Source organism: Muntiacus reevesi, chromosome 5 (assembly GCF_963930625.1).
Source record: "Muntiacus reevesi chromosome 5, mMunRee1.1, whole genome shotgun sequence".
NCBI lineage: Eukaryota > Metazoa > Chordata > Mammalia > Artiodactyla > Cervidae > Muntiacus > Muntiacus reevesi.
This window is the reverse complement of record NC_089253.1, coordinates 38,170,391-38,198,093: the sequence shown is the minus strand read 5'-3', so window position 1 is coordinate 38,198,093 and position 27,703 is coordinate 38,170,391. Positions and strand designations below refer to the sequence as shown.

The following is a 27,703-nucleotide window of genomic DNA, read 5'->3' as shown; positions in this document are numbered from 1 at the left end:
GCCTTGGCCATCCTGTGGAGAATGGTGCCATCTTCTGGCCACTCTCAAATCACCTGTTAATAATGTACAATTCTAACATGTTACCTTGGGTGAGAAGAACATTTTATATTGCCTGAAGCCTGGGGCACTTGAGATATTTTCAAATGTTCTCAAAGAACAGGACATTCTGGTTACTTTTTATAATTTTATTGAATCTTTTCTTCTCATACCTTAAAAAAACAGCACATGAAAACAGCATCTTATCCCAAAGTTTCAACTCAAATGCTTAAGGAAGGCCGTGAGAACCACTCCACCACCTTATGCCTATGAATTACCACTGTATGGAATTTCATAGCAAGTTCAAATTTCTACCCACCCCAGGATTCAAAGCCGGTAATCAAACCCTTGTTGCCAACTCCAGGGACTCCAGCTCTCTGCCTATCTTACTTCTCAGCAGCTCTTCCCATCTGTTTAAGACACTGGATCTCCCTGATGGCTACTCTTTAGGGCGGGTCAAGGCTGAGCCAGAGAGAGCAGAAGTCTGGTTCCACGGTCACCTCCCACCAGCCACCAGTTGGCCAGGCAGGAAATCATCTGTCTTTCATCTCCACCGTTTATCTGTTCTTCAAAACTTGTTGCTTTCATGTAACAATGGATTCAGTGTCCATTAAATTGCCTGAGAGGCGGCTTGAGCCTGACATACTTTCCTGAGCTAAAAAAGAAGACAGTGACATACCTCTGTGGCCTTCCTGCCGTGAAATCAAGTAACAAAGGGAAAAGCACTGCTGAGCAGGGCGGTGCCAGGGAAGCAACGAAAGCCCCTCCCCACCCCCATGGAGGCTTCTCCAGCGCCAGCTCTTACAGGTAGAGGCAAATATCCTGGGATCACAGAGGTATTGTGAAGGGAAACCCGTTTATTTTCCTCTTTTGAACTTCCCTGCTGCCCCAGTCTTTGCCTTCTTCTTAGCGGCTCCCTTGGGCTCTGGCTCCTTGCGCTTGGCGGAAGAGAGGGAGCCGGTCACCTTAAAGAAATCATCCAGGCGGCCCTGGGTGCTGCCCTGGCGGCTCTTGCTCAGCCGCCTGACCCCACTGCGGATTCGCTCCTCGGAGAACTGCTTCTCCCCACACATGAACTTGACGAGCTCTTCTTCATTGGGCTCGCTCCACTTGAGCTCCACAGACTCTGGGTCCAGCACCTCGGGCTCCAGGAAGAGCTGCTGGGCCTCCTTGTGGAGCCAGTTTTCCGGCACGGGGTACTTGTTGGGGTCCAGCCGCCGCACGATCTCCTCAATGCTCTTGTGCTTCTGGATGAGGTCCACGGCCCGCTTGGGCCCGATGCCCCGGATGCTCTCACAGTAGTCACTGCCCAGCAGGATGCACAGATCCACGAACTGCTCCTGGGTGAGGCCCAGCTCCTGCAGGATCCGGCTCAGGTGGAACTCCTGGATGGGCAGCTTCTTGGCCTCGCTGGCAGTCAGGTGCCGCATGAGCACGGGGCTGCCGAATGTCAGGCAATCCATGTCCTCTGTGGCCGCAGCGTAGACTTTGCCGGCCTTCACCAGGGCCGCACAGCTAGCCTCCGCCTCGCTGGGCGCGTCGAGGTACGGGATGCCCATGAGGCTCAGGAGATGCTTGCATTCGTCGTTGTGTTGCTTGGTGACCTTCACCAGCCGCTTCGTAAACTTTTCCACCTCCGCCTCAGCCCCAGTGGCCTGAGCCTGCTGCAGCTGCTTCTCCGCCTCGGCCCGCCGCTCACTGCGCTTGGCCAGCTCCCCAGACTTGAGCTGCGGCGGCTTGCCATCGAAGACGTACACGGGCTTGATGCCGTTCTCCATCATTCGGATGGTGCGGTAGAACATGCCCATCAGGTGGCTGGTGGTCTCCCCCTCCTCGTTCTGCAGCACGTCCCCCCCTTGGCGAACAGCTATCAGGAACTGATAAATGCTCATGGAGGCATCGATGGCCACCTTGCGGCCAAAGTAGCTCTTGATGTCATTCTCCCGGATGGCACTGGGGGCCACGTCAGCGATCAGTTTGGCCAGTCCTTGAATTCCCATAGCAATACAGGAGGGACAGCTAAAAAAGAAAGGTGGGTAAGACAAGGAGGAACTTAAGGATGCAGGAGGATTACCAGGGGCACTATGTCATCAATATCATGCCTGCGGCTAAACAAATTTAGCACAACAAAAGGACACCAAGTCATCAAGAAATGTTCAGCAAGATAGTCTACTCAATACTAGTTCACTCAGTTAATACTAAGGATTCCTAAGTATCAGGCACTAAACTACATGCTGAGAGGGTAAGATGTTCAAGTCCTTAAGGGACTTAAAAGTTTTGTGGCTAAGGCAGCAACAGGGCTAGCATGCAAAAAGGGCTACAGCAAGGACAGAGGAGGCAGCCTGGGCCAGCTTGAGGAGTTCAGGGACCATGATGGCAGAACTGCCCCCTGAACGACACGCAAATCCCAGTTACACAAAGGTGAGACAAGACAGATAAAAAGGCAACCAAATGTCTAAGGTGGTAAACAAACTTAGGAGTATCTGTCTTCTTGCCAATTCATGAACACCACATTCGTTCCTCCTTTGGATCTTTATTCCCAACTCACTCCTCCAGCTTACCTCCTCTCAGCAGCTCTGAGGGTTAGTTCTGTGTCAGTTTGTCAAGGCCACAATATCCAATTATTTAATCAAACATTAATGCAGGTGTTGCTGTGAAGGTATTTTGTGGGTGTGGTTAACATCTATATCAGCTGATTTTAAGAAAAGGAGACTTCATTCCACAATGTGGCAAAGTGAAAGTGTTAGTCACTCGGTCGTGTCTGTGTCTCTTTGCAACACAATGGACAGTACCCCACCAGGCTCCTGTGTCCATGGCATTCTCCAGGCAAGAACACTGGAGTGGGTAGCCATTCCCTTCTCCAGGGGATCTTCCCGACCCAGGGATCAAGCCTGGGTCTCCTGCACTGCAGGCAGATTCTTTACCATCTGAGCCACCAGGGAAGCCCACAATGTGGGAGGGCCTCATCAAACTGAAAGGCCGTTAAGCACAAAAACGGGTCTCACAAAGAAATCCTGCCTCAAGACCAGTCATCAACTCCTACCAGAGTCTCCAGCCTGCCGACCTGACCTACAATTTTCAACTTTCCAACACCTACAATCATCTGAACCAATTCCTTAAAGTCAGCCTTCCCATATATCCATATTCTAGATCCTGTTTGTTCTGCTTCTCTGGGCGACATAGCAGTTTTGAAGAACTGGCAGGAATAACATCTGTGTGAGAGTAATGCGGTTTTCACACTTCTCTAATCTCTTTTCAGCATCCCCTCAGCATGTCAAAGAGTTTCTACTTCTGTCATGATGTTGTTTTAAGTCTTTCCCTTTGTATTTTCTCTCCACCAGTAAGTCTGAAATGTGAACTCCACAGCCTCTTCTCTACCCTGAGTTCTGATCCAGTGATGCTATAGTCACTGAGCCCAGTACCACAGTTCTGTGGTTTAGACTCCTTAGGACAGTATTTTCCAAACTTCAGTCAGGCCTAAACTACCCTCACAATTCTGTGCAACTTCCCATGAAAACCTACACTTAAAATTTTCTTTATATGGATACCATTTTCTAAAAACTAAATTGGAAAAGAGAATTCATCTTAAGCAATAATATCTGTGCTTTATCAGTTATATTTTACTACATGCTAAATGCATAAGTATTCAAAAAGATTCGGGGGAACTTCTCTGGAGGTCCAATGGTTAAGACTTTGTGCTCCCAATGCAGAGGACATAGGCTTGATCCCTGCTTGGGGAATTAAAATCCCACATGTACCACAGCCGCCAAAAAATTTTTTTCAAAAAGGGATTTTGGGGGTCATCATGTATCCATTGGTGGTGTGTCCAACACGCTGGACAGCCTGGGAATCCAAGACAAAAACTGGGATGAAACTGCCCTGTCTCACTTCTGTTCGGCTGTACGCTCCTCCCACCGTTCTGCAGCCCTTTTCTATCTCGTTTTAGTTCCTCTGTGAATGGCAGTGGCCTTGAATCTAGGCACCATTATTTACTACCTGGATAATAGTGATCACTAAGTCACTTAGCGTGTGACATTACTAAGCCATTTAGGATTGGTTTTCTCATCTACCAAGTAAGATGATAACCATGCCTGCCTTGCAGAATTACTGCCAGGGTTAAGTGAGATATCAGACGAAAACTGACAAACACTAGGTGCTCGCAAACGTTCCCCCGGCAGAACCCACTCGATCCTTTGGTTCGTGCCTCAAGTTACCGGCTTTGCTAGAACGAGGGCAGACATCCTCCCACTGCGTCCCACAAAGGCAGTGATATGAACAAGTGCAGGTCAACAAAGTGTCTCCTCCAGGAGCTCGGTCACAATACACAACGACCTTATGAGGTGGGAGTTATCATCCTCTTTCTACAAATGATTAAAGAGGCTCAGAGGTTAAGGGGCTGGCCCCGGACTCATAGCGGGAAAGTGGCGGGCCCGTCTGAATCCCGCGCTCGCTTCTCCCCGCGCGCGGCAGCCGCCCGCCTCCCCCAACACCCGGCGCAAAACGGGCCCGACGCTCTCAGAGACGCTTCCCGAGGGTCTCACCTGGCCTCTGGGGTGCTCCCGGGTGACCCAGAACAGAACTCAGCCCGACTCCCGGCTCTGCCCCGAAGCCTCCTCAGCACCAGTCTCTGGTACCCTCTCTCTTCACCGCCTTCCAAAGCCCGCGCTCGCGTCACGTGACTGCCGCGGCGCACAGCCTCCTGGGAAGTGTAGTACAGGCCCCAGGCCCCTCGGCCAGCTTCTCTCACAGCAATCAGTCCCGCCAGGGCGGACGGACCTGCTCTGCGACCTGACACTACCCTTCTCCACTGCTTGCCGCTACTCCACCCCGGGCTCCCGAAGGCCCCAGATCCCGCCACACCCGAAACCATGGGACTACAAGTCCCACAGAGTCACCCGCGTGGCTGCATTTCCTCTTCCGGTTGAACAGCGCGCCTGCTCCTGCCGACGTGTTCTTCCGGTGGCGGAGTGGCGGATTACCCTGTGCCCGGCAAAATGGTGAGAGGGTTGAGGGGAGTTCCGGACGGGGCTCTGGGGAACCCCGAGTTCCGTCCTGTGCCTGTTTCTCTCACAGAGGCGTCAGGTGCCCGAGATCTAGAGGGCGGGAGGACCCTGGATCCTTCGATTTGGACTGAGGGGCGGGGAAGGGGCTGACTTCTTAGGTAAGGTTTTGATCTCAGTGGGCTTCTGATCTCGCAATTTATAAGGATGAGGAGCGTGAGTGCATTTTTTAATACCTTCCAGCATTTAGCTCTGTTACCTGTGGTCAAACTGTTACCTCTATCTGACAAGTTTTTCCCTGCTGCGGAACTCGTACTCATACTACCCAGACCTGGGCAAAAGTCACCTTCTTGGTGAAGCACTTCCAGCTGTCTCGGGCACTTGTCCGCTCTGTCCTGGGAGCCCCCACAACCTGTGTACAGCCCTCTTGCCACGTGTCATGACTTCTTTGTTATCTGCCACGCCTCCTAGTGACCACCATCTGACGTGCCTCTAACCCTGGGATGATGTCTATTCATCTTTGTATTCCCAGTGCCAAACACAGGGCCTGCAATTGGAGGCTCAGTCAATGGCAGCTATTGTCTTTATCGTTTATGGGGGGGCATAAATGTTTACTGATTTGAATTCCAGTGTCTCTTAGAACAATGGGCTCAGTTTACTTGTCTAGAGTTGTTATGTTCTGGATTTAAACATTGGCTGGTGGGTGACAATGGAAATTAACATTTGTACGGAACTTTACTTTTACAGCCCTCTTTCACAAGCATTAGCTCATGATCTTCCCTATAACCTTGGGAAGGAAACAAACACCTATTGAGCAACAACTCTATGCCAGGCAGTGAGTTAGATGCTGTGACGTTTGTCTTAAATCATACATCAACCTTGTGAGAGAGATATTATAATCACTTACTGAGATTCCTGGTATTTAGTAGAGTCAGAATTTTGACTTATGTCTTTTGTTTGCAGATCCCGAGATTCCTTAATTGTGTAGTGGGAAGAATAGAGAATTAGAAGTTGAGGCAGACTCTGGACCAGTTCAGAGTCTGCCTTTCAGTCAGGATTCTGAGCTTGGTGTCTACAGACATGGTTCCATAAAGCTCCTAAAATCATAAGCAGACTTTTTCTTTTAAAAAAAAGCACTTTATTTTGTCTTGGGGTGTAACCAATTAAAGAAAAATGTTATGATAGTTTCAGGTGAACAGTGAAGGGACTCACCCCTCCCACAAACTTCTTCTTGTGTGTGATTTGTCCCAGGCAAAGAGTCCAGACCTTTCATCATGTTTTTTTTGTTTGTTTTTTTTTTCCCCATGATGATCAGTGGCCTCAGAAAATGTTAAGGACCAGACTTCCCTGGCAGTTGAGTGGTTAAGACTCTACACTTTCAATGCAGGAAATGCAGGTTCGATTCCCTGGTCAGGGAACTAAAATCCCACAAGCTGCATAGTGCAGCCAAAAAAAACATGTTAAGGACTATTGATCTGTAGCTAATCAGTCCCGTTGTGTGTCTCAGCCTCTGACTCTTAGCTGCCCTTCTCATCTCCTACTGAAAAGACAAAGCGCCACCTTAGTTTAAGATGCCATCATAATCGTTGTCATTCCCAGAAGGTATCATTTGACAGTGGTTCTGTCAAAGGAACCGGGAAGGATGTCCCTGTCTCTCAGGCTGAATTAAGCTTCTTGCAGTCACAGCAGCACAAGGCTCTGATAACCCCATAGTCCTCCGAGGTTGAAGTCTTGGGATCCTTCAGTGGCTCTGATATCATGCCTTCCCCTAGGAACTTGAGGCCATGAGCAGATACACCAGCCCCGTGAACCCGGCTGTCTTTCCCCACCTGACCGTGGTGCTGCTGGCCATTGGCATGTTCTTCACCGCCTGGTTCTTCGTGTATCCTTCGAATGAGCAGCCAGTGGGCCAGAGTTAGTGATGTGGGAACTGGAGGGAGGAACTACACTGGGTACAGGCACCCAGCCAGTTTTGTTCTGGCGTGGGGAAGCAGGACAGTCAGGAGGTTAAGGGGTAAGGGCCATTGCCATCCAAAGTCAGGTTGTGGCCTTATTTTCCAAGTTCAGGTGAGCTCAGTTGCTCTTCAGGCTTCATGGTAAGCAGAGGGCCTGGCTGGACTGGAGGCTGGGCACGGGACCTGAAGTTGAGAAGTGTTATAAGGAGTGATATACTCAGGTGTCAGGAGATCAGAGGGCTAGTCCCAGCTTTGCTGCTCATTAGCTATGTGACCTTGGATGGTTGAAGGGTGTTGTGGAATCCGGAGTCACAAAGCACACCTCAGAGGACACTCAAGACAGCGGAGTACAGTTTATTACGCCAGCGGGTCCAAGGGGAATCAGTTCCCAACAAGGCCCCTGATGTTTCTGAGAGGCCCAGCTTTATACTCCCCACTACTTGACTGGTTACATATTAGCAGTCCCTTTGTTGTGTATGATTTGAGTTTCACAACAAGTAAGTGCTAGGAGAACAAACAATTAAGGTTGCAGGGGTGGGGGTGGGGGGCGGCGAACAATGATTATACATCAAGGGGGAATGTCTCCATGGTTAATCTAACAGGGGCTGCCCAACCTCAGTCTCCATTTGCCATCCGTAGAGAGGGAAGTCTCCAGACCTGGTTTTCACTTAGCAGTGGTTTCCTCACTCTTGGGCAGGGTTCACATCCGTCTTTAGGATGGATGACAGGCTTCAAGATGGAGTCTTTCTTGCTTTCTTCACACTGGCCCCAACAGTAGGAGCGCCAGGGTCTAGGTCATCTCTTGGACCCCTCTGCCCAGCTGCACGGAGCCAGACCAGCCTCCTGGAAAGCCCTCAGTGCAAACCTTTCTCCCAGAGATGCCCTGGCCAGGTTCCCTGCCCTGCATGGTCCACACCTTTGCTTCTCCTTAATTGCCCGGCCAGTTATGAGGTCACGTCCACCAAGTACACCCGGGACATCTACAAAGAGCTCCTCATCTCCCTGGTGGCTTCTCTCTTCATGGGCTTTGGAGTCCTCTTCCTGCTGCTCTGGGTCGGCATCTACATATGAGCTCCCAAGGGTGAGAGCGGTGACAGGGTGGGATGCTGGAGAAACCTCCCCACACCCACATCAGGGTCCTCAGGCCCGCGTGCCCCCTTGGCTGATGGAGACAGACTGGGCAGAAAGGACAGGGACGCCGGACACATGGGCATCTTTCCCTGTCCCCTGGTGGGAATCTAAGTCGAGCAGGACCTGTGTCAGATCTGAGGTCTCCACACTGTCTGACCTGGGTCTGGCGCTGGAATGTACTGCCCTGAGCTGTGGGCGCAGGCTTCACGTGGTTCCACTTCTGTGTTCTTATACATCATGCACAGTGGCTGGGAAGCCATCAGCAAGTGGCCAGGTGGTGGGCCAGGGTCCGGGACTTGCTGCCAGGAGTTCCATTTTAGTCAGTTTCAGCGTTCTCAGTCATTGAGATAAATTTTTACTGATGTTTGGTCACTTGATGGAGGGGTTGTGTGAGGGAAGGTGATGGAAAGATGGGTCCCTGCTCTCATTCTGATCCCTTTCTCTTTCAGGTTCCAACCAGGCAGCTTCACTGAATCCCTGCTTTTGTAAATTAATTTTTTTTATTTTACTGTTGCTGGAAGTGTCCCACCTGTTGCTCACAATAAAGGCAGATGTGACAGCTTGTCTGGTGCTGGGACTCATGGTTCCCCAGTCCCTCCCCTTCCTGTGTCTCTGCTGCCTCCTAGATGGTTCCTGTGGCTGGGAAGCCCTGCGCTCTGCCTAGGAGGGGAGTGTGGGGAGTGTCTTATCCTTAGAATTGAGGGCTTCCTGTGAACAGGAAGGCACTGAGCCTGTCCTCCTCTGCGCTTCTAGAGTAAACTTCCTTAGGAACCTGCATCAGTCAAGTCTGTCCCGGGGCCAGTCCCCTCCTCTAAGTATAGCCAGGGACCCTCAAAAGGCTCAGCTTGTCCCTAACGTGGCTCCTTCTAACCCAGGTCGGGCAGCAGTAGGTCCATGGGTTGTGGCTAGGGGAAGGGGCTACTGCGTCCTGTTCCCAGGCCTGAAGCTACGAGGGATAATGGTGTACAGAGCATCTGTCAGGCTCAGGGGCTCCATGTGGCCCCAGCCCCACAGATGACCCCATCCTCCCCCCACCCCCACCCTGCCCCAGAACAATCTCAAGAAGACAGGAAGCAAGCTCAGATACAAAGCAGTATTTATACATTTATTTATATACGTATATTTACTTCAGAAAAGAACAGGGGACAGGAAGCAAGCAGGCCTGGGGCCGCTTCCCTCTGCCCGCTCGAGTCAGAGCTGGTACGATAAATACGAGTCAGAGCTAGGGGCAGGGTGGCGGGGGGCAGTTATATGGGAGGGAGGGGGCGCGCTATGCACATGCAGGCTTTCTTGGGGGCTGTAACGTGGGCGAGGGCGCTTGTGCATTGAGAGGCCCTATATACAGCTTGAAGCTTGGGGAGATTAGCCCAATGGCTACAGGAGTCAATGCCAAACGGGAGAGAGGAAGGGAGGAGTGGGTTGCTGGACCACGGGTAGGGGATAGAGCCAAGACACCCACTCAGCAGCACCCACTGGGCAGCTGTCAGCTCCCAGCAGGTGGCCCACTGGCCTTTCCTGAAGCCCTTTTACCTCCCTGGGCTTAAGGCAACTTTGGTCCAAGGTTGACCTCCTCCCCACCCCCCCACCTTGAGCAGCTTGAAGCCCCCACTTGGCCCCAGCCTCCACCCAGAGGACCCCCTCCCCAGGCATGGAAACAGCCAGCTGCTAACCAGATTGGGGCGATGCTGTGTCCAAGTGGCTCCAGGGGGCAGTGGAGGGTCACTTTCCAGTTTAAGCACTTTAACTCCAGTTCAGGGGCTGTGGTCCAAGAAGCCTACAGCCCCACTGAGGAAGCCCCAGAATCCTATCACAAGGGGCAAGGCTCGGCAGGTTTATGGCATTTAGGGAGGGTTCCCGCAGTGGGGGGAAGAACAGTAGTACTACGTAAGGCTCAGCCACCTGTGTGGTGTGGCGACCTGAAAGTCGCTCAGTCGTGTCCGACTCTGTGACCCCATGGACTATACAGTCCAAGGAATTCTCCAGGCCAGAATCCTGGAGTGGGTAGCCGTTCCCTTCTCCAGGGGATCTTCCAAACCCAGGGATTGAACCCAGGTCTCCAACATTGCAGGCGGATTCTTTACCCGCTGAAGACCAGGGGAGGCCAAGAATACTGGAGTGGGTAGCCTATTCTCCAATGGGCCTTCCTGATCCAGGAATCGAACGGGGGGTCTCCTGCATTACAGGTGGATTCTTTACAAGGTGAACTACCAGGGAAGCAGTGGTGTGGGGGACTGTCTTAATTCCTATGTCAGAAGAAGGGCGTGGAATCCCACTGCGGAGGGGCTGGGAGGTGAGGTATCCTGGCTACCCCCCATCCCGCCAGTGTGGACAAGTGCTTGATGACCGTAGCAGAACAGGGCCCATTGTTCCTAGGCTTCTTCAGGATTCAGGTCTGCCCTGAAAGGCTCCCACTCAAAGCTGAGAATGAGAGACAGGAGGGGCAAGGCCTGGTTCCCAAAGAGGTGGCAGAACATCACCAGGCAAGGATGGCAGTTCTGTCCCCATTTCTGAACTCTCGGCAGACACTGCGCAGTGATTTCCACTCCTTCCATGAGCCTGGCTGTGGCCTCAGAAGGGTCTAGATGCCCACTAGGAAAGGTTAACATTGGCACTTGAGATTAAGACTTCATTAACCCAAACCCACTGCTCTGTTCCAGAGAGGATGGGCAGAACTGGGGCCTACTGCCGAGAACAGGGCCCCCAGCCTGGCTGGCCGAGCCCAGCATGGGGCCCTTGATCTGGGAAGGTGAGGCCACCAGCAGACAAGAGAGGGGGAAGAGGCCCGTCCTGTTGGTCGGAGTGGGGTGGGTGTCTTGAGGCACCCAGGGACGGATCAGAGCCAGGGCCCTGCCTTTCAAGTGTCCCCCAGAGCTCTGGCCCATTCGGGACTCTCCATCTCCATTCTTCTACTCCTGCCCTGGTTTAAGTGCATTTTAGTAATTACTTCATTAATAACAGCAGAAGCTATTTGCATCCACTCATCCACCAGCCAAGACCAGCCTGCTGCCATGCAGGGATTCCGGCTCCTCTGCTCAGAGACCAGTGGAAGCTCCCCGGAGCCCAGGCTGTGTGGCTGCACAGGGAACTTCCCTTTGGGATACTCCAGGTTCTAGGGTCCAAGGCTTACCTGGCCCGCTGGCCCCGCCCCTGGTTCGGCCAGGCACTGAGTGTATAGAAGGCACATGGTCAGTCGCCAGCCCATCCAGGGCCAGCTTCAGCTGCCCTGGGAGCTCTTGGAGCCAAGCTCTTCCAGGGAGAAGAGACCTCCTGGGCCACGCTTAAAGCTTAGAGGTACGAGTCCGGTAACAGTCAAACCCTAAAACGTCTGCTCCCTAACCCTTCCCAGGGAGCAGCTTTGAGACCGAGGGCTGTCCGCCCTCCACCGACTCCTGACTCGGCCAGGTCTCTGAGCCAAGCCCCCGCCAATACCAAAGGCGGACAGGTGCTCTCCCCAAAGAGGGACAGCTCCCAGTGGCAGAAGGGGAGGCAGGGAGGGTGGGCTCTGGACAGAGTCACAGCTTCTCCCGCCTCTGGGGCACCTGACATCGCCAGGCCTGCATCGGCCGTGTCTGGATAGACGTGAATTGGGCCCAGCAGGTCTCTCTCCAGCTCCATCCATGGTGTGGGGTTGCCGCCAGCGGGAACAGCAGCTCCAGTGTGAGGACTTCCAGTTTCACCAGGCGCGGGGAGGGCCAAGCCGGCTCAGTCTGCAAAGAAGTGCCAGCGGCGGGCTCCAGTGTAACACCATTGCATCCAGTGTGGAAGGGGCGCCCGGGAACCCCCGGGCCCTGGTGTGGCGCTGCCTCCAGAGGGCAGCTCAGTCACACAGGCGGTAGAAGTGGAAGTAGTAGTCCGTGGCCGGCTGGACCGGGGCCTCCGCGCTGCAGTTGGCCTGACCCTGGGTGGAAGGGCAGGGGGAACCAGTGAAGTGCCTCCATGGTCAGGCAGGAGGCGGTCCCCCTGCTGACGGTCATCACCTGACTCTGCCCCAAGTCCCACCATGTGCTCTCCAACGCCCCCCGCCCACTTCTCCCCCAAGCCCCACACTGAATGTCTCAGGGAGGCGGGGTGCCCTGCTCACCAGCAATGCCACCCGGAAGTGGTAGGTGAATCTGCGGAAGGACAGGATGGTTACTGGCCACTGGTGGGAGGTGCCCTGGGGAGAGAGAGGAAGAGGGGTCAGGACAGCGGCACAGACCCCACCCCCACAACCTGCATCCCTCGCCATGGCCATCGCAGCCCCGGGCTCTATAGCAGGTTTTACAAAGGAAAGTGCAAGTCGCTCAGTCGTGTCCGACTCTGTGACCCCATGGACTATACAGTCCACGGAATTCTCCAGGCCAGAATAGTGGAGTGGGTAGCCTTTCCCTTCTCCAGGGGATCTTCCCAACCCAGAGATCAAACCCAGGTCTCCCACATGCAGGTGGATACTTTACCAGTTGAGCCACAAGAGGGGAGAAGCAGAAATCAGGAGAGGCTGTAGGACACAAGTTCTGCTTTGGGGAGCAGCAGGGGCCACCATCTATCTGCATGCTCTGTGCCCGGCCCTGAGGGCCCACGGCCTCCTGTCTCACTGCCCTCCCTCACCACTGTGCTCCGGGCCCATGGACGTGTTTCACTAAGCCCGTCCTCGCTACACGCCGCTGAGGAGGTGCTGCTTACAGATGAGGGCACTGCTGAGCTATCTGCCTAAACTCCCACGGCGACATGTGGCCAAGCTGGGGTTCACCCCTCTCTGCTCTCCCCTCTCTGCCGGGCCCCAGGGCCTGAGCCTCTTTAGGACTCTCGGCACTCCATCCTCTACGCAAGTTACTTCTGCACCTCTTTTCTCATTGGCGAGGGACTGCGTTCTTGGAAGGTGAGGTCTGTTTCTACCCCATCTCTGGCTCCCCTCAGCTGGGCCCAGCCCAGGGCCAGGGCCAGGGGAGGCCCCAAGAAATACTGATTGAATAAACACACGAATCGGCGAGAAGAAACTGCCTCAACGTGTGCTGAGTGCCATGTGACCAGAGAGGAGCCAGACAGTGACTGGGTCCCAGCCGCCTGGTTCCCAGACCAGGAGGCTGCCCCCTCCAGACAGCCCAAGACCTTCCAAAGTCACAGATGGGACCGGGTCACCGCCCCCGCCCGAGCCTGAGGTCTGGCCTCCCCTGCTCCGCTGAGGCACGACCGTCGCCATGTTTCCAACTCTGCCGGCGTGCCATGGTCTCCCTGGTGGCCCGGCCGCTGTACACGCTGTTCCCCGACTCCTGGGACGCTGTCCCCTTTCCATCCCCCTGCTCGTCCCATATCGTCCTTCAGGTCTCGTCTTAAATCAAGCGTGACCTGCAGGCAAGCGTCCTGACCCTGCGACCAGACAAGGTCAGCTCTCCCTGCCGGGCTCCCAGGACGCCCTCTGTCTCCACCAGGCTAGGCCTTGGGCAGGGCAGGGCCGGGAGACACTCGCCATGGAGGGTGCGTGCACACCCCCTCCCTGGGGCACAGAGGCCCAGGTCCCAAAGGGTCCCTTGTGGAGACGCCTTTGCTCTGACCCTGGCTCCCGCTCCTTGCCCACTTGGGGGCTCAGTTGTGCTGGGAAGAGGAAGCTCCAGCCTGGCTGGCCCACGGGTTCCCTGTCGCCCCGCACCTGGGTGTCCTGATGGGCGTGAAGGCTCTGTGGTAAGCCCCCCTCTTCGCACGGCTCCTCCTTTGACATCAGGCTGCACAGCACCACGGACACGGGGGACGAGGAGCTGAGGAAGGCCCAGTCAGCAGGGAATTGGGGTTCCGAGCTCCTCCACCCCAGCCCCCTCCCAGCCAGCCCTCCACTCGGCCTCCGTCTCCCCACAGAAACTGGCCGCTGACTCCTCTCAGCCAGTCAACAAGGCGCAGCCATCAAGGCCCTCGATGGCTACAAACCCCTTCCCATCCCCCATCCCGCACACTCTTCACAGCCCATTTCACAGATGAGCAACTGAGGCCCAGAGACTGCCGGGTCACACGGCCAGTGAAGCACGCAGCGGGCAGGAGAGCTGGCAGCCCCCTCAGGGCCCCTCCCCCAGATCGCCAGGACCACCGCACCCCCATCCCCCATGCCGGCACTCACTTCATCTGCAGGGTCAGGCGGAGGTGCAGGGGGGTGCTGCTGCTGACGGGGATGTGGTAGGTGACGTTTCCAGGCCTGAAAGGGCCAAGCTGGCTCCTCAGCCCAAGGGCACCCTGCCACCCCACCCCTAACGCCCATCAATTCCTCAGCCCCCAGACTAGAGGGGAGCCCTTCGAGGGCCTGGAAGGGGCTGCCCTGCCTTGTGAGGGAACTTCCTCCCTGAGGGGAGCAAGATCCTGTCCCCTGGGCTCATGTCACCCAAGGGAACCTGTCCTGGGGGCATGTAGGGAGGCAGCCGAGCCCACCTGCAGGCATCCTCTGAAGCGCAGTACTGGGAAGTAATGGGCATCGAATTTTCCAGCACCTGGATGGAGGTCAAGGATGGCACTGGGTCTGCAAGGAGAGAGGCTGTTGGAGCAGAAAGGAGGGTGACAAGTCAGGACACAAATGAGAAGGAGTCAAATTTTCCCTTGCCTGAGTTGGATCAGTCATTCACACTTTAGCATGAATAAGTTTCACGTTATTCTTTCCAGCTCCCACTTAGACTGAGGTCACACCACCACCTTCCCCAGCAGCCCCAGGACTCCCCAGTTCCCAAGAGCCCGAGGTCTGCCTCCTTGACGGGCCCAGAACACCCAGGAGCAGGGATGGGTCTTCCACACCCCCTGCCAGGAGCGTCCGGGAGCCCACTCTTTAGGACTCTGCTCCTGATTGCACACATTTCTCCCCAACTTGGGGCTCAGGGATGTCAAGTTGGTAGCTTGAAATCAGCCATGGTAGTATTTCCACACACAAATCCCCTGTCCTTCAGAGACTCAACTTCCACGTCACCTCCTTCAGGGACGCCTCCCCTGATGACTTCTCCACCTCAGTCCAGACTCCGTGCCCTCCCCAGTCACCAAGCCGCCTCTGTGTCCCCTCAGGACAGGTGAGGGGAGCGTCGCCACACTGCTGTTTCGTGTCTGTGAGCCCTTGGGGGCAGGGCTCATCCGTCTCCATCACCCCCGGGTGCCCTGTACAGAGCCAGCCCCAGAGCAGGGGACCAGGAAATGGTGCCTGGTGAGCGTCTGCCTCGTGGGGTTTCCCCATCACTTTGAACTTTAATCTCAGCAAACCAGTTTCGAAGCTTTTTTTTTTTAAGCCACAAAACCCATCAAATGAAAGCTGATGAGGAGGCCCAGTACCTAGAGTCAGAGGTGCCTGGTTGAAACCAGGAAGGTTCTCAGCCTCCCCTTCAACCTCCTAGGCAGCCTGGGGTGGAGAGTGGGGGAAGTTCGGAGACACCCAGTTTGAAAACGAATACAGTAAAGGGTCCTCTAGCTTCACTTTCACTTTTCACTTTCATGTGTTGGAGAAGGAAATGGCAACCCACTCCAGTGTTCTTGCCTGGAGAATCCCAGGGACGGGGGAGCCTGGTGGACTGCTGTCTATGGGGTCGCACAGAGTCAGACACGACTGGAGCGATTAGCAGCAGCAGCAGCAGCTTCATTAAAACCAAAAGTTTGAGGTTTGGAAAACTGCGGGGACCACAGCACCCTCCTTGCCCTGGCAGGGTGATACAGAAGGAGCCAGGCAGACGTGGGATCAAATTCCATCTCTGCTGCGAACAGACTGTATGATCCCAGGAAGTCACTTCACCCAAATTTCCATCTCCTCGTGTGAACAATGGGGACAATTCCGTTCTCACAGGAGTATTCTGAGGATTAACCAAGGCCATCGATACAAAGCTACAGAATCAGCCTGGCCTGATTCCTGGGACTCAGTCACGTTCAGTGAATGTGGACTGACGACTCTGCACCTGGGGAGTCTAGTGATGGGCTGAGATGGGCCCCAGCCAGTGAGCCCTGCAAGGCTGGGTTGAACTGGGCAGAGGGTAGGGCAGGTACCTGGCTGATCCCGGGCCTGAGTGGGCTGAGCAGGGCTCAGGCCAGGCTCGGGAGCCGCTCGGCGGCCCCGGCCATGGAGACCGAGGCTGGGGCCGTTCTTGGCTTTGCCCTGGCCCCCAGGGAAGGGGACCACAGGGCTGGCCACGGGGTTGGAGCTCTTTGGATGCTTGAAGTAGCCAATGCCATTGGCTGACAGGCCCCAGGACTTGGCTCTGATGTTGGTGACTGGCAGCAGGGCCATCTGGCTGGGGCCTGTAGAGATAGACAGGTCCAGGCTGAGAGGAGGGCATGGGCAGCCTCCTATCCAGCTGTCTCGAGGGCCCCATGGGACTCCAGGTCACTCCCATCTGTCTCTTGGTCTCAATCTTTTTCCAGAACCTTATTCTGGGCTCCAGGAGATCAGACCCTCCCGCTAATGGGTCCTTGGGGGCTTTCTTAGGCCTCATGTAAAAACTCCTCAAGCCAAACCCTGGGCCCCAGGCGAGCCATACCTGAGCGGTTGGTGGGGGGGCTGGGACTAGGGCTGAGACCAGGACTGGGATTAAAGCCGGGGCCCAGACTGGGGTCGGTGGAGGGGGTGGGGCTGGGCGAGGAGCAGCAGATGACCGGGCAGGGGCGGGTAGAACACAGGTCCAAGGTGCGGAGCGCTGGAGCTGGGGCTGAGCGGGTCGGGCCGATGGTACCTGAGGAAACCAGAGGCTGTGTGAGCTGGAGGGGTCAGCACAGCTCCCCGCCCAGGACACACCCAGCGCTCCCCGTCCTACCCCCTCCAATCCCACCCCCGGCACGCACCCAGCAGCAGAGAGGGCTGCGGGCCCAGCACCCCAGTGGTCACGGGGGACTGTCGGAGCTGAGTGGTCCCAAAGTTCTGGCTGGACCTGCTGGGGAAGCGTGGGCTGAGCTCAGAGGGGCTGGGCGAGCCTGGGCTGGGAGTCGCAGAGAAGTGGGAGGGATGTGAGGAGGTGGACAGGGAAGGCAGAAAGGAGGCAGTGGGGAGAAGGCTTGGTCCAGACACGTACCATGGGCACATGGCCTCGCTCCCCCCAGGGTGCTGGGGCCGGAGCAGGGCCAGAAGACAGGAAGTAGACACGGCAAAAGAGCTAAGGGGCGGCAGAGAGGAAACAGGGTGGGGGACAGGCACGGGGAGGAGAGAGAGAGAAGACACGGTCAGAGATGGCCCGAGGGCTGAGGGTGACAGTGGGCAGAAGAGCCCAAGGCCCCACCCTGGCCCTCCTTCCCCCACCCCTTGCCCTAACCAGGGCCCTTCAGAGGCCCAGCTACCTGGAGAAGCCCTGAGCAGGCCTGGGAGCAACACCAGCTTCAGCAGGACAGCAAAGCACCTGCCTCCCCCCACACCAGGGGACCTTCTGACCCACCACCCGCCCCACCCCCCCAAAGACCCCCAGCGGGCTGAGATCTTGAGGTGGAGCCCCCTTTACAGGAGACATTTTCCAGGGCTCCTCTGACCCTGGCCAAACCCCACCTGGCCTGGTGACGGCTGGCACCCCTGGAGCAGGGACATACCCATCACTTTCCACCAGGTCCTCCTCAGTGCGCAGGCTCAGCACGTAGAGTGTGGACATGGACACCACGCTGGGAGCCACAGGAAAGGGCTGTTGTTAGAGCCGGAGCCGCGGACCCATGCCCTCTCCCCAGGATGGGGCCCTGTGGGTTTTGGTCCCAGGGGACAGGCTCCCAAAGTGATGACTGTATGTGGGTCTCCCCAGTCCCGGGGTGGGGGGAGGAGGAGACAGGATGAGGCAACCCCCCCGCTCCTCGCCCGAGAGCTCAGCCACTTCATCTCCTGGGCCAGGGCCTCCTGCTCCCTGAGGCCCGGGCCTGCGGGCAGCCCGATGCCCCGAGCCAGCCACCCCCAGAGTCTGGAGGACCAGTCACCTGAAGGCCATGACCACCACCAGGGCCACGATGGTTCCCTGCAGGAAGCGCTGGCTGATGCAGGCCTGGTCTGGGACCACAGGTGATGACTGAGGACCAAGAGGAATGGGGACAAAGGCCCAGACTTAGGGAGCGCCATGAGGATGGGGAGACCCCAGTCCAGCCTGCCCCACATCCTGCCCACCCTCACCTTGCTGGCCACCTTGGGGGGCCTCTTCTTGTGGGGGACGCTGCCTGCCCGGCTGAACTGGCTCCCTGCGTGGCTGCAGCAAGAGGACCAGATCAGAGGTGTCCCGGGAAGGGGGTCTGGCCCTCCCCTGGCCCGCGCCCCCACCTGAAGGCACCCGAGCTGCCGGTGGACTTGAGGCTGTCGAGACGCCGCAGCTTGGCCAGTTTGTGGCTCCAGCGCTCCAGCTCATCAATGCGTGTCTCCAGGTTGTCTGTCAGTTTGCACAGCTCCTTCACGGCACCCACGTTCTCCATGAAGATGCGCTCCTGCCGCAGACGATGGCCAGTGTCGAGGGCACAGTCAGCCCCTGGGAGCCCTGGGCCCCGGGCCCATGGGGGAGCAGGAGGGAGCCCTCGAAGCCCCACCCCGGCCAGCCTCACCTCTCGTCCAGCCTCAGCTCCCCGGCTCCCTGTTCCTGCCTCTGAACACCATCCCACCTCTGCACCTATCCCCACCTGTGATCAGAACCCGCGGTCCTCAGAGCCTCCCACCTCCATCTCCCCCTCTGATGGACACGGTGTCTGAGACTTCAGCAGAGGCCAAGACCTAGGACATGCTCACTGGCACCCAGCCTCATGCCACGAAAGTTACAAACATCATCCTCAACAAACCACATATTTAAACTTTGCCATAACCCCATGACAGAGGATGAGACGGCTGGATGGCATCACCAACTCAATGGACATGAATTTGAGCAAATTCTGGGAGAGGGTGAAGGACAGGGAAGCCTGGCATGCTGCAGTCCATGGGCCACAAAGAGTCAGACATGACTGAGCAACTGAATAACAAAATAGCATGAGAAGTTCTCAGCTGTAACTGAGGGACTGTAAGGAGGAATTGTTTCCCGCCTTTTGCAGGAGAGGAAGATGACTCTCAGGAGGTTCCTCTTGCCCTTGATCACACAGCCACAGACTGGCCAAGTCCTCATCTCCCACCTCCACCTCTCCCTGCGGGGTGGGGAAGGGGCTCTGGAATCAGCATGAGAGAAGGCTGGGGTAGAGGGATGCTCAGACTCTCTGCACTTCAGTGCCCTGTCTCTATGGGGGTGGGGGGTGGTGCTGAATGCCCTCCAGCTGGTCCACCCTTCTGCCTCTTGGGCTCCTTCCAGTTCCCCCACCCAGAGACCTTGTTCACCACCAGGAAGTTCTCTATGGTTTTCCCATTGGCAAAGACCACATCTCCCGTGTCCTTCACGGCCTCGGGCAGGATCTCCTTCACCTCCTGAGCAATGACACCTGAGGAGGGACAAGCCAAGAGTGTGTTGGAGGGAGGACTGCCCACATCACCATAATGCAGGCAGGGGCCGGGACTGGTGAGGGTGAAATTCTGGGAGCCGGAAATCTGAGAACCAGGGGGCCCTGGAGCAGTTTCCCAGGGACAGGGTGGCAGTTCCAGGGATCAAGGTGTGGAGTTCCGCGGGGTAGGCGGGGCTAGGGGCAGACTCCTGGAAGGACGGACCACAAGGGAAAGGAGACAGAGATCAAGGAGAATAAAAGCAATATTCATCCAGGGAGCAGAGCAGCGGGGATCCCGGGGCCACAAGTGCCAGACTTCCAGCGTCAAAGTGCAGGGGCTCCGGGCGAACGGGCAGGTCTCCCAGAGGGCCAGGATTCCCAGGGGCGGGGTTCCAAGAGTCGAGGGAAGGGGTTCTTGGAAGCAGGGTTTCCAGAGGACAGGGGACAGGGGCGGGGTTACCAGATGCCAGATCCCAGCCTCTAGATCTTTACCGGTTTCTGGAGCCGCAGCCTCGATGCCGGCAGTGGCGGCAAACTCTGGCTTGTATCTGTAGTGCACCAGCCGCATGCGCGAAATCCTCTTCAGCTGCTCCGTGGTGTCCACCTGCGCGGGAGCCAGGGCCCAACTGAACCCCTCCCCTCCTGGGCCGGTCCGGTGGCAGGAGTGTGGGGGCGGGCAGACCCTGCTACCACCAGCGTGGCAGGATCCAGAGACCCAGGGCCAGCCTCCTCTATGGCCTTCCCCTGGAGCCCCGCCCCTCGGGGCCCCGCCCACAAGACAGCCCCGCCCCCAGCCCGCCCCTGCCACCGGCTCCTCCCCGCTCAGGGAGTCCCCGCCCCCGGCCCTGCCCCCACCTCCTGCACGTGCTCCTTGGCCCGCAGGTCAGAGGGGTGCATGAGCGAGCCCATGACCTTGACGTTGCCGTGCACCACCAGCGCCTCATCCGGCCGGTCCGTGTTGATGCCCACACGGCCATGGTGGAAGACCGTGTCCGGCACCTGCGCCCGCTGCCACAGCACCTCGCTGTCACTCTCAAACTGGCCTGGATTGGAGGCCTGGCAGGAGTTGGGGCTGGATCAGTCCTGGGGGTCGGGGGATGCGCAGCGCCCTGGGAGAGGGGGAAACCCCGCAGCCACCCCTCCAGCTCCAGCCGGAGCTCCTCACCCCCCATATTCAGCTTAAACTGTCCTTAAACTGTCTGCAACTTTCAGAAAAGCCACCAACCGGGTCCTGGCCACCTCCACACTTTATTGTGAAGGAGACACTGGCCCTGAGAGGGTGGGAGCCTTGCCCAGGGCCACACAGAATCAGCACTCCAGCTCCTGACCCCTGAGGACCCTGTATTTCTCCTGGGCGCTGTTTCTCCCAGGTCTGGGGAGGACTCTCAGCCCCCTGTGGGGAGGTGGCCCTCACCCGGACGATGATGCGCTCTGAGATCTGGGCGGCCAGCGTGTAGTTCTGATTTTGTGCGTGGGCCTGGAGGGCCACCACCAGCATGAAGTACCTGGACACAAGAGGGTCTCAGAGGCGCCCTGGGTCCCACCCCATTCCCTTCCACCTCCACCAGCCTTCCTGGGTCAGATGTACAGTGCAATTGGTCATCTCCCCCAGACGCCTGGGAGGAGAGCATGAACACCCCACCTTACAGAGCAGGGGCTTCCCAGGTGGAGTTAGCAGTAAAGAGCCCGCCTGCCAATGCAGGAGACAGAAGAGACGTGGGTTCGATCTCTGGGTCTGGAAGACCCCTCTGGAGGAGGGCATGGCAACCCACTCCAGTATGCTTGCCTGGAGAATGTCCATGGGTAGAGGAGCCTGGGGGGGCTACAGTCCCTGGGGTCGCACAGAGTCAGACACGACTGAAGCGACTAAGCCCGCACTACAGAGAAGGAACCTGAGTCTCCACTAGGGGGCGGAAACAGCTAGGAAGCCAGCTTCCGCTTTCCCATCCGTAAGTGGTGAAGGGCTCCGAAACCCAGGTCCGTCATCTGGGAAGTGGGTCAATCTCTGGGACTCCGTGCCTGGCAAGCTGGGGGGTGGGGGGAGACACCCTCCAGCCCCTGGTCTTCAGAAACGGAGGGGCTCCCGGGCAGGGAGCTTACCTCTGGTCGGGGTTGGGTTTGCCCTTCTTGCGCATGTTGTTGGCGGTGGTCTCGCTGAAGTGCAGTCTCCCCACAGTCACCTTCGTGACCTGTTCGGGGGGCAGATTGACCCTGCAGAGGAGGGGCAGGGTACTCAGGGGCCAGGGAAGGAGGGCTGCGGAGAGCCAGGCCGCGGGGGGGCCCCGGGGTGAGGAATGTGCGGGAGGGGCAGGTTGTGAGTGCCTTCCACCCTCCTTGGGACCTCCCCCCCAACACTGCTCAGACACTCACGTGACGGGGTTGAAGGGCCGCTTGCTTCGGTCCGACTGCGACTGCTCGATGTTGATGGACTGGTTCAGGGCCTCCAGCTGGGGGAGGAGCAGAGGCCAAGGGCACCTCAGGACCCAGGGTCTCCCCACCTGGTCCTGCCCTCCTCAGCCTGTCAGCCCAGGCCCAGCCCAGCGGGAGCTCCTGAGGGAACTGAGGCCCACCCTCCCCTCGGCCCATAGACTCCTGTGCCTTCTCCTACACCACCGTGGCCCCCATGGGCCCACACCCACACCACTCTCCCCACCTATGCGCACACACGTGAGCACGCACACAGGCAACTCTGCTGGCCACCAATTCACATCCACACACTCCAGCCATCTCCAAGTACACATCCTAAATCAACCTCCGCAAACACACATGCGTGCATGCTAAGTCGCTTCGGCCCTGTCTGACTCTTTGCGACCCCAAGGACTGTAGCCCAGCAGGCTACTCTGTCCATGGGATTCTCCAGGCAAGAATACTGGAAGGGGTAGCCATTCCCTTCTCCAGGGGATCTTCCCGACCCAGGGATCGAACCCATGTCTCCTGCAGCTCCTGCCCTGCAGTCAGATTCTACCTTGCTGAGCCAACCAGGAAGCCCATCCACAAACACCCAATAACACCCAAAACCACACTCCCCAGCCCCCATCCCACTCCCAGGCCTCTCAAGCCCTCCAGAGCACCAGCTGAGCCACAGCAATGCCAGGCCCCACTCATGACACGGAAGGAGACACACGTGGCCAGGCCATCAGGGAGCTCATGGGCTCAAAACCAACCACCACCACTGTGGAGGTGCTGGACAGGGAGGGGCCTCAAGTCAAGATGGGCCTCAGGGCACGTGTCCCCAAGGAGGCAGCAGAGTAAACGGCGAAGGTCAAGGAGTGGTCAGCCAGGGGAGGAGGCAGGCAGTGGGGTTCGGAGAGCATCCCAGAGAAGGAGCTGCCTGGAGGGAGGTGGGGGCTGTGACTGGGCACAGCAAACCAGGGCCAGTGTGAGGATGGGGGTCCAGAAAGCCTCTGACGGCTCAGCCTAGCAGTCAGGGCCTTGCTGGGGTGGGTGGGGGAGACGGGGTCCTGGGGGCCTTGAATGGGGAATGTCGGGCCTGCCTGTGTCTCAGGTGGAACAGGCTGTGGGTGGTCAGATAAGAAGGGGGCCGGCCTGGTCTGGGCAGAGGTGCAGGGAGGAGAGGAGGGGACCAGGGTGTGGAACATTCCAGGAGGCAGAGCAGGGACTAGTGCATGGTGAGAGATGGGCAAGCAGGTCCCAGATTCATGCTTGGGTAACCAGGGCCCCGGAGCCCCATTCCCAGAGAGAAGAGCCTGGGGAGGGCAAGTTTGCAGGGCGTTCATTTTGGGGATGCTATACTGAGGCAGCTGACGGCAGGGTCAGGAGCGGGGTCCTGGCTGGGGGCACAGACTTGGGGTCACAGGGTAGAGGAGGAAACGGGAAGCGGAACCGAGAAGAGGGCTGGGGGGCATGACCCTTAAGGGGCGGGCACGGGAATTCAGGTGGGAAGAGGGGGCTGGACTCAGCACCCAGGAGCCTCCTCAGGACACACTCACCTGGCCTCGGGCTCTTTCGGCTCCCCAGCCTCCTGCCCACCCTCCTTGCCGAGCCCCAGACCTGCCTTTACTCCGTGCAGCTTCAGGTAGAAGCAGTCCAGGGGCTTGAGGCCTTCGGGCGTCTTGACGTACTTGGGCTCGCCCAGCATGCCGATGTACACCGTCACCTGGAAGTGGTTCTTCTTCTGGCAGACGAAGGCGTCGTCTCCCACCGAGAAGTTGAAGCCCTTGTCAGCATCCACGCGGTAGGTGAGCATGGGCCTGGGGGCAGGTGAGGACACTCAACCGAGGCCCCCCATCCGGGCCTGCCTTGCCTGTCCCGTCCGTGGCCTGGGTCCCCAAGCCAATTTCCTGCCTGGTGCTCCCATCCTCAAACCTCTCTCGGGATTGCTCCCACTTCTCAGAAATGGAAACTGAGCACCCCAGGAGGATCTGAGCTCTGGTCTGACAATGCCTCGGCCAATACCCTTCCCTTACATGCCTGGGACCACTGTGCTCGGTGATGGGGGAGGCTGGGCAAGACCCTAGGACGGGAGTGAGCTCCTGACAAGGGGGCCTGACAGCCCACCACACTTGGCTTCTTTCCATAACGCTGCCCGAAGCCCCCTCCCTCCAGGGAGACAGGGTGAGAGGGGATGCGTCTGTGGAGCCTCACAGTGCCTGACAGCTGGTTGCCATGGAAACGGTGGAACCAGGCGCCAGCTCTGCACGGGCCCAGCCCCTGCCCACCAGCTTGCTCAAGCCCCCAGACATGCTCATCCTGACTCCTACCGGGGGGGAGGGGGCTCTCTGGGCAGCCTGGACTCAGCCTCAGTTTACCCATCTGTTGCTGGGAAGGTGTTCTAGGTCTGGGCTCTTCGGGGGATCTCCAGGGTGTAGGAAACAGGGAGACTGTTGGCCCGCCTTCCTCCAGGTCCCCAGGCACAAGCAGTGCCCCCGATGCCCAGGCCTGCCTGGAGGAAGCTGGGCAGGGAGAATGTTGCCAAACTTGGAGAGGCCTTTGGGCCCAGCTAACGTCTACAGGAAGACGCAGGGCTCACTGCTTCTCCCTCCCTGGGCTCTGCTTATCTGCCTGGCCATCCAGGAAACACCCAGAAAGTTCCTGGACCACACTGATGGGGGGACCTCAGGTGCCAATTTCCTGGCCTTGGGACTTGGGGTGGCAGGGCTGACCTGAGAAGTATGGCCGTAGGAATGGGGGGGGGTCCTGACCAGGCCCTAGGGCTGGACATCCAAAGACCTCTCCCCGCCACCTGGATAGGGCCTCAAAGGATCCTTTAGCCACCTCATCAGTTGGACAGCTCCCTGTCGCAGCCCTGAGGGCTTCGCGCTAACAAGCCCACAGAGCCTGGGACCCCCAACTCCAGGAGGCTGGACTAGCTGTGAGAAGCAAGTCTCGGATACCCTGCCCAGGTCTGGCAAGGTCCAAAGTGCGCTGATGGTGAGCCTTGCTCTCACCCCTCGCTGGCCTTCCGTGGGAGTGAGGGGAGTGGTCCCAGAGCGCTCCTGGCCGGGTCCCAGGAAGCTGAATCCGCATGGGTGGGTGCTGCAGCAGAGCTAGGAATGCTGGGGCAGCCTCTGACCAGTCCTCCCCCACCCACTGGTCCCTCCCCTGCAGGGAGGGGGCTTGCTGGAAGGGCCTCCCTGACACTCAGCTTCCGGCTACCTTCCTGGAATGCGGAGGGGGAGGGGAGGGGGAGGAGGAGCCAGAAAACACCCCTCTCCACCCACTGCTGACAGACTCGCCCCCACTGGCCCCTCCCTGGCCGACACCACCTTCTTAAGGAGGCCTCGGGCCGGCTCAGGAATCAGGAGCCCTGAGTGGCAGTCCTAGCTCTGCCCCGCCCGAGCCCGTCTATTCTTCTGTGAAAGGGGACTATCTTGTTCCTAGGGTGCTTCCAGCCCTGCTCTAGGAACCTGAAGCCAGGGCTGGGGGTGCCCAGATGGCATGACCAGGAGGGGTGGTGGTGGTTTAGTCGCTAAGTCATGTCTGACTCTTTTGCAACCCCATGGATGGTAGCCTGCCAGGCTCCTCTGTCCATGGGATTTTCTAGGCAAGGCTACCAGAGTGGGTTGTCATTTCCTTCTCCAGGGGATCATCCCGACCCAGGGATGGAACCTGGGTCTCCCGCATTGGCAGGCGGATTCTTTACTGAGGGGAGGGGCACGAATCACTCACAGCTCCTTGTAGTTGGCGTCGTACAGTGTTGCCCACTTGTTCTGCTGATGTGGTTGCCATTTGATGGACTGGTAGTTGGGGTCCAGGTAGGAGCCGCTGAGGCTGTCACTGTCCTGAAGAAGACCTGGAGAGAGGGAACAGCCATGGGCCCTGAGCCCCGGGCCCCACCCCCCAACTCAAATGCCTGAGCAGGCCAAGCCGTGTACCTGGTGAGGGGGCACCTGGTGGGTGCCAAGGGGGCGTCTGGACGCGGGCAATGCTGAGGGGCAGGGAGCCAGGCCCGGGTGAGAGCGGGCCCTGGGGAGGCCAGGGTGGGGAAGGGGCTCGCGCTGGGTGCGGGGGCAGGGCTGTCACAGTCCCGGGCTCCTGTTTGATCATTCCGTTCAGCATCTGGGCGTTGAGGGTGTTGGGAGGTGATTCCGAGTGCTTCCTCTTCTTGGAGGGGTGTGGGGGGAGCCTGGGGGATACAGGTGTGTGTCATGGGGGACCAGCCTCTCCCCAGGACCCTTCCCACTGAGCAGTATCCCTGCTCCCCTCTCTGCCCTGTTCCAGCACGATACGCCCAGCCCAGTGGACACCTCCTGCAGGAATCCCGCATCTTTACCTCTGTGCTCTCCCATCACTCTATGCATATCATCATGTGTCTGTCCCTCCTCCTTGCCCCCCAGGCTGTAGGATCCAAGAGGGCAGGACCACACGTGACTCGTCCATGTGTCCCTTCACACCCAGCAACTGGCCTGGTGCACCAAGTGCTCAGAATCATTGGTGGAATGAATGAGTCTGTCCCTTCCCTGTGGGGTCATTCTCAGCATCACCCGTTATAGTGAGGGCTCTTTGGAGAGCAGCCTCCAGAAACAAGCCAGAGGGTCTGGACCACCAAGACTGGGAGAGTTTCCTGGAAAAGGGGCTGATGATTTGGGGGGCTACACAGCACCCCTCCCCCTTCTGGTTTACCAAAAACTTTGCCAGTGGAATCTTTGCTTGAATGAAATCTTTCACGAAATCTCAAATGTCCACAACTGATAAAAAGATAATTCTGCAGCTGGAGTCAGAGCGGAAGTAGTTCTGGGTCTACACCTAGAATCTCCTCAGAAACCTGAGGACTCCATGGTGGTTAGAAAGTCACTGCTATATGGGTAAGAGCACTGGCCCAGGTTCAGGTTGTGGCTCTGCCCCTTCCTACCTCCGTGACCTGGGCAAGCATCCCCTCCCTGCCCCCACCAAGCCTCAGTTTTCCTATCTGGGCAACAGGGATGGCCATGCTCATCAAATAGGTTAGTGGTGAGCATGTGGCTTTGACTGTAAATCCCCTAGGCTTTGCTGGGTATATATATATACATTCACTGACCCCCGTCTCTGGGGGGTCAGAGCCTCTGCCCTTTCTGGGTTCATCTCTGCTCCTACCTCTGTCTCTGTCCTACAGCTGCTTCCCTGAGGCCTCCCCTCCGGGCCCCATTAGCCCATCTCTCCACCCCCCAGGAGGCTGCCCGGCTCTTACTCAGCTCCGTGTTGCTGGAGCAGCTGGTGGAGCATCTGGGACTGCTGGCCGTGGTGGAGGTCGGTGGGCACCAGCCCCTGCCCCATGGCAGCGTAGGGGGGCATCGGAGGCTCGGCCTTCATGTACAGGTCCCGCTGCAGGACGGGGTAGTGCGGTGGGGGTGGCGGGGGTGGCGGGGGGCCTGGCAGGTGGGCTGGAGGTGGGGGCGGGTGCTCCAGGCGGGAGGGCACGCCCACGTGGCAGAGGGTCTCAGGGGTAATGGTGCGCAGGAGATGGGGGTCTGTGGGAGAGCCGGGGGCGGTGGAGTGGACATTAGGTTTCCAGGCACCAGCTCTCCCTGGGGCAGGGTCTCCTCATACCCACCCCCTCCTGAGCCCAGCCTGGGGGCTGCCCTCCCACCTATCCCACGTGGGAGGAGGCTGGGCAGCCCAACCCCACTGCAGGCCTGGGCGGGGAGGCCAGACCCTGTCCAGGGGGTCGATAGCCTTTCATCCCATCTGAGTCGGCTCCTTCCCCGGGGCCGGGCCTGGCCCAGCTCCCTGGAGAGGACCCATATCCCAGGGCTCTCCCCTAAGCCCCTCGCAGGCCTGTTCCTCCTTTGGACTTCAGGAAGGAGTCTCCCG

General features: G+C 58.0%; 3 protein-coding genes across 6 annotated transcripts in view; 1 reads left to right on the top strand and 2 right to left on the bottom strand.

Moving 5' to 3' along the window:
• Nucleotides 1–170: 170 nt before the first annotated feature.
• On the bottom strand, nt 171–5,016 carry FEN1 (flap structure-specific endonuclease 1). The gene is made up of 2 exons (XM_065937470.1): nt 4,578–5,016; nt 171–2,055 (listed from the first exon to the last, which is right to left on the bottom strand). Exons 1-2 carry the CDS (start codon nt 4,904–4,906, stop codon nt 894–896), a joined length of 1,491 nt encoding a protein of 496 aa, XP_065793542.1. The 5' UTR covers nt 4,907–5,016; the 3' UTR covers nt 171–893.
• On the top strand, nt 4,920–8,700 carry TMEM258 (transmembrane protein 258). 2 transcript variants are annotated; one of them, XM_065937476.1, is made up of 4 exons: nt 4,920–5,033; nt 6,809–6,918; nt 7,936–8,072; nt 8,572–8,700. In XM_065937476.1, the coding sequence occupies exons 1-3, from the start codon at nt 5,031–5,033 to the stop codon at nt 8,060–8,062; spliced, it is 240 nt and encodes a 79-aa protein (XP_065793548.1). In that variant the 5' UTR covers nt 4,920–5,030; the 3' UTR covers nt 8,063–8,072; nt 8,572–8,700. The 2 variants fall into 2 exon arrangements, with proteins under 2 accessions (XP_065793548.1, XP_065793547.1); XM_065937475.1 differs by having other exon boundaries at nt 4,925–5,033; nt 7,936–8,044; nt 8,572–8,683.
• A 544-nt stretch (nt 8,701–9,244) lies between these two features.
• Nucleotides 9,245–27,703, bottom strand: part of MYRF (myelin regulatory factor) — a 34,986-nt gene continuing 16,527 nt past the window's right edge. The window contains exons 5-27 of one of the 3 annotated variants that reach the window (XM_065936513.1): nt 27,081–27,360; nt 25,789–26,039; nt 25,583–25,706; nt 23,469–23,664; nt 21,824–21,900; nt 21,554–21,664; nt 20,868–20,958; nt 20,309–20,509; nt 19,946–20,057; nt 19,344–19,453; nt 18,324–18,484; nt 18,180–18,252; nt 17,990–18,078; nt 17,618–17,686; nt 17,113–17,193; nt 16,886–16,971; nt 16,585–16,776; nt 16,094–16,345; nt 14,513–14,615; nt 14,208–14,282; nt 13,749–13,854; nt 12,204–12,278; nt 9,245–12,020 (exon numbers count right to left, since the gene is read on the bottom strand). In XM_065936513.1, the coding sequence (XP_065792585.1) occupies nt 11,940–12,020; nt 12,204–12,278; nt 13,749–13,854; nt 14,208–14,282; nt 14,513–14,615; nt 16,094–16,345; nt 16,585–16,776; nt 16,886–16,971; nt 17,113–17,193; nt 17,618–17,686; nt 17,990–18,078; nt 18,180–18,252; nt 18,324–18,484; nt 19,344–19,453; nt 19,946–20,057; nt 20,309–20,509; nt 20,868–20,958; nt 21,554–21,664; nt 21,824–21,900; nt 23,469–23,664; nt 25,583–25,706; nt 25,789–26,039; nt 27,081–27,360 (2,996 nt within the window). In that variant the 3' untranslated portion in view covers nt 9,245–11,939. Of the gene's footprint in view, nt 12,021–12,203; nt 12,279–13,748; nt 13,855–14,207; nt 14,283–14,512; nt 14,616–16,093; nt 16,346–16,584; nt 16,777–16,885; nt 16,975–17,112; nt 17,194–17,617; nt 17,687–17,989; nt 18,079–18,179; nt 18,253–18,323; nt 18,485–19,343; nt 19,454–19,945; nt 20,058–20,308; nt 20,510–20,867; nt 20,959–21,553; nt 21,665–21,823; nt 21,901–23,468; nt 23,665–25,582; nt 25,707–25,788; nt 26,040–27,080; nt 27,361–27,703 lie in introns of all 3 variants that reach the window. The other 2 variants (XM_065936511.1, XM_065936512.1) reach the window with 2 other exon arrangements.